This window comes from Sorex araneus, chromosome X (genome assembly GCF_027595985.1).
Source record: "Sorex araneus isolate mSorAra2 chromosome X, mSorAra2.pri, whole genome shotgun sequence".
NCBI lineage: Eukaryota > Metazoa > Chordata > Mammalia > Eulipotyphla > Soricidae > Sorex > Sorex araneus.
The window spans coordinates 370,702,486-370,714,941 of record NC_073313.1 but is presented as its reverse complement, the minus strand read 5'-3'; the positions used below and the strand labels follow the sequence as shown (position 1 = coordinate 370,714,941).

General features: G+C 54.2%; 1 protein-coding gene across 1 annotated transcript in view; it reads left to right on the top strand.

The window, feature by feature from the left end:
• The window catches only part of HEATR5B (HEAT repeat containing 5B), a 59,798-nt gene that overhangs the window by 606 nt on the left and 46,736 nt on the right, over nucleotides 1-12,456 (top strand). The window contains exons 2-6 of the mRNA XM_055121898.1: nucleotides 58-207; nucleotides 5,088-5,299; nucleotides 8,825-8,933; nucleotides 10,077-10,226; nucleotides 11,592-11,763. Coding sequence (XP_054977873.1) covers nucleotides 82-207; nucleotides 5,088-5,299; nucleotides 8,825-8,933; nucleotides 10,077-10,226; nucleotides 11,592-11,763 — 769 coding nt within the window. The 5' untranslated portion in view covers nucleotides 58-81. The remainder of the gene's footprint in view (nucleotides 1-57; nucleotides 208-5,087; nucleotides 5,300-8,824; nucleotides 8,934-10,076; nucleotides 10,227-11,591; nucleotides 11,764-12,456) is intronic.

Genomic DNA, 12,456 nt, shown 5'->3' with positions numbered 1-12,456 from the left:
GCCCCGCTGTTGGCATGTATATAAATCCTTATATAAATCCTGATGTGTTCCTTTAAGGTGTGAATCTTGAAAACTTCCACCATGGAGTTAGCACACAGCTTACTGCTAAACGAGGAAGCTTTGGCTCAGATCACAGAAGCAAAGAGACCCGTTTTTATCTTTGAATGGTTGCGCTTTCTTGACAAAGTCTTGGTTGCTGCCAACAAGGTATGCCATTCCTCTCACCTTTATTTCGTCGTTTGGGTTCACAGGATGAAGAGTCTATACGGTAGATCAGGGTTTGAAGCTAACGCTTGGGACCTGACGGGGAACTCGAGGCTATTCATTTCTCATCCTGAGCAAAAATCCAAACCTGGTTAATTGCAGCAGCTTGCCAGCTTCATGGGCTCTGCCTGCCTGGCTGAATCTGACTTTGGAAAAATGTGACAGTGACCCCTGTCCCTTGACACGCCCTGGTCCCCAGGCTGACAGTGGGTCTCCTTCCGCTTAGCTCCTGGAAGAGTTCACTATTCACTGGCTTCCCCCTTCCCGTGGCTTCTTTCTGTGTAGTCTGAATTGCTTTTTATTCTCTCTGGGTTCTTTTTTCTTTTCTTTCTGTCTTTAAAATGACCTGCTCTGGGACCAGAGAGAGTCCAGCGGTAGGGCGCTTCCTTGCACGTTGTGACAGGGTTTTGATTCTTGCCAGCCCCTGTGATCCCCTGAGCACCTCCAGAATCTTGTTGAGTGCAGAGCCAGGAGTAACCTCTGAGCACCACTGGGTGTGGCCTCAAAACAAAAATGAATCAAATAAGATAAAATGACTCACTTTCAGTATCTGATGATCTTTGACTCTGCCCGCCTGGGACTAGTGAAAAGTGTCCTGGACAGGGCGAAGTTAGGTGCATGTCCCCGAGGGCCGGTCCAGCTCCTGGAGGAACCGCCACATCTGTCTTGGGCGTGGGCCCCCGGCCCTGCCCCAGAGGAGACTTGCTGCTCCTGGTGCCCAGGTGCCTGGCCAGCGCTGGCCTCCAGAGTCCCGGCCCACAGGCGCCCCGGGCCCGGCCGCAGGGGAGAGAGACGGGGGTCTCGCAGCTTCTTAGGCCCAGACCTCCTTGCCGTGTCTGCACAGGGTCATTCCCTTCCGCGTGGGCCTCAGGAGCCCCGGGGCTACCTCGGACCCCAGCTCTGGGCGAGGGGCTGCGTTGGGAATAGGGTCTTTCCTTTTTTTATTTATTTATTTATTTATTTATTTTTTTAATTTATTTATTTTTAATTAGAGAATCACCGTGAGGGTACAGTTACAGATTTATACACTTCTGTGCTCACACTTCCCTCATACAAAGTTTGGGAACCCATCCCTTCACCAGTGCCCATTCTCCACCACCCGTAAACCCAGTGTCCCTCCCACCCTCCCCAATCCCATCTCCCCCCCGCCCCAACCTGCCACTGTGGCAAGGCATTCCCTTCTGCTTTCTCTCTCTAATTAGCTGTTGTGGTTTGCAACAAAGGTGTTGAGTGGCCGATGTGCTCAGTCTCTAGCCCTCATTCAGCCCGCAACTCCCTTCCCCCACATGGCCTTCGACTGCAATGTGGTTGATGATCGCTTCTCTGAGTTGACCTTTCCCCGGAACGTGAGGCCAGCCTCGAAGCCATGGAGTCAACCTCCTGGTACTTATTTCTACAGTTCTTGGGTGTTAGTCTCCCACTCTGTTATTCTATATACCATAGATGAGTGCAATCTTTCTATGTCTGTCTCTCTCTTTCTGACTCATTTCACTCAGCATGAAACTTTTCATGCCCATCCACTTAACTACAAAATTCTTGACCTCCTTTTTTCTAACAGCTGCATAGTATTCCATTGTATAGATGTACCAAAGTTTCCTCAACCAGTCATCCGTTCTGGGGCATTCGGGTTTTTTCCAGATTCTGGCTATTGTAAACAGTGCTGCGATGAACATACATGTGCAGCCGGTCACACCCCTGACAGTGCAGGGCGGGGACACACCGAGGCCCGGTTTGGAGTAAGTGAGAGCGGAGACTGTTCCCACAGCCGAGACAATGAGACGAGCGAAATCAGGCCCTGGGTGCCGGCTGTCGAGATGTGGGAAAAATCATGGAAGTAGATCATATTACTAAGGAATAAAGGATAAAGATGAGCATTTGCCTTGAACGACCCGAGTTTGACCCCGTCACCCAAAGCCCGGCAGGAGGGACCCCTGAGCGCAGGTCAGGAATCAGCCCTGAGTATCACTGGGTGTGGCCCAGAAGCAAATTTTTATAATTCGAGCATCGAAAGGCATCAAGATATTATGATGCTTCCTAACCTGGTAACTTATAAATACACTCTGTGGATTTCAATCTCACAAGAAAAAGAAACAAACAATTCTATGGGTTTCACAGTAGAGGCTAAATCATGTCAAAAGTTGCAGGAGGGGGGGCTGGAGCGATAGCACAGTGGGGAGGGCATTTGCCTTGCACGCGGCTGACCCGGGTTCGATTCCCAGCATCCCATATGGTCCCCTGAGCACAGCCAGGGGTAATTCCTGAGTGCAGAGCCAGGAGTGACCCCTGAGCATAGCCGGGTGTGACCCAAAAAAGAAAAAACAAACAAACAAACAAAAACAGTTGCAGGAGGTTCTGGGCTGGGGAGACTGGAGAGCGGGAAGGCGCTGGCCCTGCATGCGGCAGACCCAGGTCTGATCCCTGGAACCACACATGGTTCCCCGAGCCCACCGGGAGTAACCCCTGAGCACAGAGCCAGGAGTAAGGGAGCCCTGAGCACAGACGGGTGTAGTTCCCTTCCCCCAACACGCAAAACAAAAACAGTTGCAGAAGGGCCAATTCTGAGAAAATACAGATCCCTGTTCTGGGCGATCACTGACCACTGGTGACTGGACAAGAGCTGACTCAGTGACGAGAAAGCCGCAAATAATCCAGTGGGAGGGAGTTTAAAACCAAAGAGAAGCAGGTGATGGGGGTCCCGGTGAGGGGGTATGTGTGTGGGTGGTGGGCCTGGTGACCAGGATGGTATGGAGTGAGGAGAAAAAAAAAGATCAAAGGGGCTGGAGCAATAGCACAGCGGGGAGGGCATTTGCCTTGCATGCCGCCAACCCAGGTTCGATTCCCAGAATCCCATATGGTCCCCTGAGCACCGCCAGGAGTAATTCCTGAGTGCAGAGCCAGGAGTAACCCCTGTGCATCGCCGGGTGTGACCCAAAAAGCAAAAAAAAAAAAAAAAAGATCAAAGAAAAGTTCCCGGTTTAGAGGTTTAATGTGGGAAGCGGGGCAGACACACAGCACAGGACCTGAGGCAGGCACTGGCCTTCACGGGGCGGGCGCGGCGGGGAGAGGGAACTGCAGACGAACTCAGCCAAAACTAACGGTCCTCTACTACGCTACCCCACCCCCACAAAAAAGGGCACAAGCCCACAGAAATGCATAACCGGAGGTCAGGTTCCCACAGAGGGACGCCATAGCCTCAGGGGCACTTGTTGGACTTTTTCTGTCCCTTCACTTAAGGTAGACTTCAAGACAGGCACTGTTTGGTGGTGGTGGTGGTTGTTTTCTGTAAGGGGGCAGTAGGTCAAGTAAGCTTAGAGTAAGCTTAGAGTAAGCTCCTTCTCTTTTCCCGAATTTCACATGCTACTCATCAGCCAACCATGAAGTGGTCAGACCTGACTTCCATCACATCTGTCTTACCTGCCCTCTCCTCACGTGGGCCTGTGCTCAGGGGTCACTCCCTGTGGGGATCTCGGAACCCTGTGCGGTGCCGGTGAATGGAACTGGGGATCGGGCCCAGGTCGGCTGTGTGCCGGGCGGGCACCCTCCCTGCTAGCCCGTGGCTCTAGCCCCAGCCCCGACATTTCCAGGTGAGTGACTCCTTGGGGCGGCAGATCTGAAGACCGTTTTCCTGTTTCTGGAAGCTCTCGAGAGGTTCCTTTTCTGTTTCCCTTTTGGTTTTGGCCCATGCCTGGTGGTGCTTCTGGGCCATGCCTGGTTCTCCTCGGGGGTCAGTCCTGGTGGCCCGGCCTCCTTAGGAGACCATGCAGTGCCAGTGACTGGACTCAGACGCCCAGCAGGCAACACTGTGCCAGGCCATGAGCTCTCCTGACGTTTGGTTCCCCCACCGACCCGTATGTTCTGGACTGCAGACGTCAAGTGGGTCTGAGACCCAAGACCACGGTTGCGCACATGCCCCAGAGTTGACAGCCTTTGACTGTGGGTTTCTGTCTGACGTGGTGTGGGAGCTTTTTGGGTCCAGCATAGCCACTTTGACAGAGAAGCCCACTAAGCTCGGGGCAGAAACGTAATGCAGAAGGCTCAGTATCGCTCAGTATCACCAGCTGCTGAGTGACCCCCAGACGAGGGCTTCTTGCCTCCAGGGGCAGATAGAATAATTTTCACTAGTTTTATTTTCCTGAAGTATTTTTTGATTTGTTGTCCCAGCGGGCACCAGTAATATCTCTCTTTGAGGGACTTATTGTTACTCTTTTTGGCATATCCAGTACGCATGGGTAGCTTGCCAGGCTCTGCCGTGCGGGCTCCATACTCTCGGTAGCTTGCCGGGCTCTCCGAGAGGGATGAAGGAATTGAACTCGGGTCGGCCGCGTGAAAGGCGAACGCCCAACCGATATGCTATAATCCCACTAGCCATTTTGTGGTGGCAAGCAGTATAAAATAAATTATTTGGGTCTGCTAAGGGGGCAGGCTTGGAGGGTGGCTGGGAGATGGAGGTGGTGAGGGAAGGTGACGGGGTGGTGGGATCGGGGCTGGAATACTGAATGCCTGTTAGTCATCTGGGCGACTTTATAAACCGCGGGGCTTAATGAGGTGGGAGGAGAACAAGAATAAAGAACAACTTCCGTTGACAGTTGCCTTTCTTGGCATTGGAGGGGCGTGAAGAAGAATGAATCGAGGAGAGAATGGTTCGTTTTTAGGCAACTGTCTTGCATATCGGCAGTTCTCACTTCTGGCCTTAGGCCCAAAGTGATGCAGATTTTAGTGCCTCGAGTCTCTTCACTCTCGAGTAGTTTTTCATCTTGACTCAAGGGTCGTGAAAACGACCAGTGAGGGAAAAAAGCTTATGTTCTTGTTTGTTTCAACAACAGACTGATGTGAAGGAAAAACAGAAAAAGCTGGTGGAGCAGCTGACGGGGCTGATCAGCAGCTCCCCGGGCCCGCCCACGCGGAACCTCCTAGCGAAGAACCTCGCGGCCCTGTACAGCATCGGGGACACCTTCACCATCTTCCAGACCCTCGACAAGTGCAACGACATCATCAGGAACAAGGATGACACGGCGGCTTACCTGCCCACGAAACTGTGAGTACTGCAGAGGGGACGGGTCGGGCCCACTCCTGGCGCTGCTCGGGGCTGACTCTTCTCTCTGTGCTCAGGGGTCACTCCTGCTGCGGCTCAGGGTGCCGGCGACTGAGCCGGGGTCTCTGCGAGGCTGGAGCCCCGCCTGCTCTCTGCAGGGAATGTGTGAGCTGGGGAGAATGTGGGGTCCCTGAGACCACCCCGCCCCCTGGTATCGAGGGCGTCATCATGGGCCCGGGCATTTACCTGCCTCTGCCGCTTGGCCTGTCACCTCTGGGAGTGACCCTTCCCCACCCCAGGAACGTCAGGAAGGGGCTGCTCATCTTTTTTTTTTTTTTAATTGACTCACCGTGAGATCCACTTACAACGCTTTCACGTTGAGCTTCAGCCACACAATGATCGAACACCTGTCCCTCCACCAGTGCACGTTCTCCACCACCAATGTCCCCAGTATCCCCCCCCGCCCGCCCCAACCCTCTCTATGGCAGACAGTTCCCCCATACTCTCTCTCTACTTTTGGGCATGATAGTTTGCTCAGATTTTCCCACCATTCAAGCCTGCCTGTCAGGGGCAGACGCTAGATAATTTATTTTTTATTGCTCACTTGAATATGACAGGAGGTCTCACGGCCGCAAAAACAGCTGTGCGCTTCTGGATTTCTAAGATTGTAAACGTCTGGGGTCCAGAGACGTCTGTGTAGGGCGCTAATCCATTTTGGGATTCAATTGGGAATCCCTGGGCCAGGGCCGTTGGTGCTCCGAGACCTGGAGTGGGCAGGGAGACCGCACCCGCGCCCTCTGGGCTGCCCCGGTGAAGTTGGCGCGGTATGTGGCCCCCGAGAGATCTCCGGGATGTTGTGTCTCCAGGACTCGCTGCTGTGTCTCCGGACCAAGGCTGTTGGTGCGAGAAGGTGGGCGGGGCTGCTCGTCTTCACGACCGAGTGGGAGGTGGACCCTGAGGCCTGGCGTCCCCGAATCCGTTTCACCCTGAGCCTCGCTCCTTGGCCCTGGAGTCTGAGCAGACGGTGCAGGACCCACGTGCTGCCGCGGCTTGTCCAGGAGTCTCGGGCGAGTCCGGAGGGAGCAGGATTCCTGCCGGGCGGCAGGACGGGGGGAGCCCCGGGTTAGCTGGGTGGCCGGGGCGCTGCTGAAGGCGCTGCTGAAGTATAACGCACGGAGGCAGGTTATACTGTGCCCGACACCCAGACACAAATCACTTTGCAGTTTCACGGTGACTTTAAAAGTTTTTTTTAAAAAAAAGAATTTCTAGGTGCTGGCATTGAGGCAAGCACGGGTAGCGCCCGCGGCCAGTGCCCGCGCGCCGTGGGTCTGGCCAGGCTCCGCCGGGTTCCCTCCCTGAAGCAGTCGGCCGCCCCGCGCTGGCCTGCAGGTACTCCGCGCCCGACACAGGCTTGTCTTGCCCGCCTGGTGGCTGCCCGTCGCTAGGCCTCGAGCCAGCTCTGCCCGTTCTTTGTCTGGGAGCGAATGTCGGGTGGCCCCGGGGCTGCCCCTTGTGGAGTCCCAGGAGGCCTACGGCTTCCTCCAGAGGCCACTGTCCTGTCGGGGAGCACAGCAGGCCCACGGCTTCTCCCACACACACCCCTGCCCCCCTCAAATTCTCTTTAAAAGAATTCCTTGTCTGGATTTCAGAGCCCAGCGCCCTGAGTGGGGCGTGTAGTTTGGGTGGGTTGCGTGGACGCTCGGACCCTTTGTTATGACTAGCTGGGCAGAGAGAGTCTGACGAGTAAACGTGAGCGAGGATACAGCTCTGGACGCCAGCACCCGCGGGGGCACGGCACCCTGGCCAGATACACCAGCACCCACGGGGCACAGCACCCTGGCCTGATACACCAGCATCCTCGGGGCACGGCACCCTGGCCTGATACACCAGCACCCACGGGGCATGGCGCCCTGGCCTGATACACCGGCACCCGTGGGGGCATTGGTGCCCTGGCCAGCTACACTAGCACCCACGGGGCACGGCACCCTGGCCGGATACACCAGCACTCACGGGGGCATTGGCACCCTAGCCGGATACACCAGCACCCATGGGGCATGGCACCCTGGCCAGATATACCAGCACCCACGGGGGCATTGGTGCCCTGGCCGCATACACCAGCACCCACAGGGGTGCAGCACCCTGGCCAGATATACCAGCACCCACGGGGGCATTGGTGCCCTGGCCGGATACACCAGCACCCACAGGGCACAGCACCCTGGCCGGACATGGCTCTGGACACCAGCGCCCACAGAGCACAGCACCCTGGCAGTGCTCGGGCTCTTCCTGCCTTAGCTCTGCAGATCACGTTGTCTGGGACAGACCCAGACCGGAAACACTTTAGCACGTAGTAGAGCGTTAGCGTTTTGTGTTTATTTTGGAGTTTGAAACCATGTTAATACTTTAATGATTTCATTTTCTGCCACCTACCGAATTCACTTGCACTTGTGGTGCTGGTTTTAAATTAGATTTTTCACGTGTGACATGTGATCCATATGTATTTCTGGCAGCTTCCTGGGCTCTGTTTAGGAATTTTCTAAAATAATCTGCCGTGCTGTCCCAGTTTTTTTTTTCCTTAATGTAGGAGTACTGCTATTTATTCAGCCATTGATTAAGCTGATTGAATTGTGTCCCAGTTATCTTCATCTTTGTTACCATAGTTTACGCCTGGCACCCTGCGTCCACTGCAGTGAAGCTCTGTTATTTTTAGCTTTGTTGGATTTTTACCTTATGAATTTTATCACTGTGGATTAATATAATTTGAGAACTCGTACACAGGATCTTGGTTTTTTTCCCGAAGTGTGACTGTGATTTCTTATGTAAATATGCGATTATTCTTTTGCATTCCTAACAAAAATACAATTTGGTTAGCCATAGTATTAACTGCAATCATGAAGAATAAGCAAGGTGTTTTTTGAAGTTGAAAATAAGAATTTGTGGGGCCTGAGCGACAGGAGGGTGCAGGGCATCTGCCTTGCACCTGCCAACCTGGCTCCCATCCCTGGTACCCCAGACGTCTCCCTGAGCCCTGCCAGGCGTGATCTCCGAGTGCAGAGACAGCAGTAAGACCTGAGCACTGCCAGGTGTGGCCCCAAACAACAACAAATTAATAATTTGTAGCCAAAAATGTTGTGGGTAAGTGATTTCTGAAAATAAAATATTTGGGGGCTGGAGTGATGGTAAGTACAGCAGGGAGGGTGTTTGCCGCGCACTCGGCCAACCTGGGTTCGATCCCCAGCATCCCATAGGGTCCCCGAGCACCACCGGGAGTCATTCCTGAGTGCAGAGCCAGGAGTCACCCCTGAGCATCGCCGGGTGTGACCCAAAAAGCAGAAGAAAACCCAGATCTGAGTGTTGCTGGGGCTGGGCGTGGTGGGGGGACGCAGCCCTCGGAGGCGGGGGTGCTGGGATGCCGTGTTCGGGGAAGCGTGAAGGGCAGTATCGGGAATGGTCGGGGGCAGAAACCGCCGAGAAGACTGCATGAGCTTGTATTATTGACCCACCGTGAGCGGCCCGGTGTTCCTCCCGCAGGGCCGCGGTGGCGTGTGTGGGCGCCTTCTATGTGAAGGTGGGGCGGATGCTGGGCAGCGCCTTTCCGGAAACAGTCAACAACCTCCTGAAAGCTCTGAAAAGCGCAGAGGTGAGTTTCACAACAAGCACTGTTCGAGCGTTTTGTCTGTGACCGGAGTCAGAGGCCAGTTAGAAACACGTGTCTGGGGGCCGGGTATCAAGTGCTCTAGGTGGGCTGCTTGTCCTGCGTGCATCCGACCGGCTCTGATCCCCCAGCGCGCCTCAGGGTCCCCTGAGCCTGCCAGGAGTGACCCCTAGCACAGCTGGGTGTGGCCCCCAAGCAGACAAAAACCCAAAGGCAAACATACACGTATGCTCACACACAAAATCGTGTTGCCTGACCTCAGAAACCTTAGCGTTTAGAGCTCTCCGATGAGCCGGTGTCTGTTAGCAACACGGAGGACGCGCTCAGCGGGCGGGTCAGGAGTTTGGGTGAGTTACGGAGAGGAGGGTTTGGCCTGTCTCCGTGCACGTGTTTGTAAATAGGTTGGATGGTTCTTCTCCTAAGTATTCCAGAGCTCGTTTATTCTTACCTTTCATATTCGGAATGTTTTTACGTAACAGTCACATTTTGAGCATTTGAGATGTGCTGAAAGCCTTTGCTTGAATGTTCTCGCGGAACCTTAGCATCTCATGCAAACATGGGGACAGGTTTACTCGTCGTGATCTCATCTCTCAGAGATATATATATGTGTGTCTGTGTGTGTTTTATACATATCTATATAGGCATACATGAGGTACGTGTATATGTGTAGATATATATTGTATATATCATATATGAGATATGATGCGTATAAGATTTATCTTATATCTCATATATGTGTTATCATGTGAGATGTATTTTATATATGATATCTCATACGGGAGAGATATGTATTTTATATGTATGTATATACTTTTGGCATTTTTTGGCCATACCCAGTTACTCAAGGGTTACTCCTGGCTCTACACTCAGGAATCACTCCTGGCGGTGCTTGGGGGACCCTATGGGGTGCTGGGGGTTGAACCCAGGTTGGCCGTGTGCAAGGCAGATGCCCTCCCCGCTGTGCTATGGCTCCAGCCCTTAGGGATATTTCTGCTGGCGGCTAATGAACATCCTTAGGCGGGGAGGCGGCGGGGGCCTCGCAGTGTTCTCACGTGTGCTGTATTCTCGCTCCCCCGTGGACTCGGTTCACGCTCGAGTTTGAGTGCTTTCGTGTCTGTTTGCATCTAGTCTCAAGGGCGAACTGAAATCTTACTGAGTCTGCAGAAAGTTCTGGATGGACTGGGGGGCGCCGCCGCGTCCTCCCACCGCGACATCTACAAGAATGCCCGGTCCCTGCTGACCGACAGGTCCATGGCTGTGCGCTGTGCCGTCGCCAAGGTTCGTACGTGGCCGCTTCACGTGCTTCCCCTTGCCGCCGGCCCGCGAGCGCCGTGAGCCTCCTGGGCTGACACCCCTGCAGACTGGCACTGGGAGCATCTGCCCGTCTCTACCCACCTGCCCCAGGGACAGTGTCTCGTCCACAGCATGGCAGCCAGTCTAAGGCATGGCCCAGTTTACTCCCATCTGTTAAGTGACCTGGGCACGCTGGAGGTGATCAGACGACTGTCCTTTCACTAGCGTGCCAGCGTGGTGAGTTACATCGGGCAGTCTTCTAAGTTTCACCTGACTTTCACTCGAGGGTAAACCCCCCTGAGTCACGAATCCATTACCCTCTGTATGTAGCACTGGCTCAGGGCTCCTTACAGCTGATTGACAGTCCCTTTGCCTGTGACGTGACGAATATCAGGGTGTGGTTTCCACGCCGCCGGTGTCAGAGCTCGGTGTCAGGGTCACCCTGCCGCATCAGGCAGTGAGCCTTTGACTGAGGTTTTCAGGACGTGTTTGTGACATAGATATCAATAGATATCAGTATTATTTCTTGTGTAAATAGTTAGTTGGTTGAATTCATCAGCAGATCCGTTTGGACCTGCCGTTTCCTTTGTGGCCCATACCGAACTGTACGCGCCATTTCAGAACCAGAGATTAGTTAGAGGTTGGGTTTCTTTTAAGCGGGTTGTATGTTTCTTGCCAGTTACTGGATTTATTGGCATAAAGTTCGCAATAACCCCTTTGTCCTTCTAAAATACACGACCCTGCCTCTCATTCCTGCGGCAGTCTCTGTTGCTAATTCTGTCTTTTCAGTTAGAGTCTGGCCGAGATGCTTGTTTTCAGAGAAGCAGCTTTTGCTTTTCCCCATTTTTCCGTTCACTGGTTTCCTTGCTCACCGTTAGGTTCCCCTCCCCCTCCTCCTAGAGTGCGTTCAGTTGGCTCTGCTTCCGGTTCCTCTTTCCAGGGGTCAGGGGAGGCGCTCCCTGAAGGGCCGAGGGGGTTCCCACAAGCAACGCACCGAACCCCCGGGTGGGTAGAGCCCGGGCCGGTGCCAGCCGGGTCTGCCTGGTCCTGGGGCCCCGCCGGCGCCCACCCCTTGTGTTCTCCCCGTCTCACTATTCACCCAAGCCCCATCTTCTCTCTGATGGGGCGTTTCCTGCAGCTCTCAGTTCCCGCCTAGGAGCTGCCCCCACCCCCCTGGGCCCCACGCAGGGCGGCTGAGGGTCCCTGTGTTTCTCTCCCAGCCTCTCTCAGAGCGTCTTGAAGGGGTTGTTCTGCCCAGTTGTCTGTTGTGTCTGGGCGGTGAGCCTGTCCTCCCTGCCTGGGCGGGTTCCCGGGCCTGACCAGGTTCTCCTTCGTCTCCGGGAACCGCAGTGCCTGCTGGAGCTGCAGAACGAAGCCGTGTTCATGTGGGCCGCCGAGCTGGAGAACATCGCCACGCTCTGCTTCAAGGCGCTGGAGAACTCCAACTACGGCGTCCGGGTGGCCGTGGCCAAGCTCCTGGGCACCGTCATGGCGACCGCGCTGATGCCCAAACAAGCCACAGGTAGTGCGGGGGCCGCCCGGCCCGCCTGCTTTCCTTCCCGGGCGCCGTCCTGGTCTTGTGCCGAGTCCTCCCCGCACTGACGCGGGTCCTTCCTGCACCTGCTTGGCACATCCCGGGCACGCAGCTGAGTTGGCACTCAAGTCAGGCGTTTGGGGAGAAGCGGGGCGCCCCCTGCTACTATGGCATTTGGAGGCCCTGGTCTATGGCATTTGGAGACAAAGTGGGAGCCTCTCTAACCGCTGTCTCATGGGCTGAGGGCACCCAAGGGCGTTTTCCTGGGTGGAATCGGGGCGTTTTTGCATGATGAGGATGCACAGGGCACCAAGGAACAGTTCAGTTGACATAAAAACAGGTGTGTGACATGAATTTCTGTACTGCTCAGGAGACCCCGAAAGAATTGTGTTTTTCATACCTTAATCTTTTTTTTTTTTATTTTTAAAAATGTTTTGGCTATTTGGGCCACACCTAGGATGCTTAGGGGCTTTTTCCTGGCTCTTCACTCAGGAATTACTCCTGGCAGTGCTCGGGGGGACCCTAAGGAATGCCAGGGATCAAACCCTGGTCAGCCACATGGTTCCTACAAATGTTATTGTTATTTTTTTTTTAATATAGGAGTACTGCTATTTATTCAGCCATTGATTAAGCTGATTGAATTGGGCATGAACTCCACATTACTTTTTTTTTTCCTTTTTG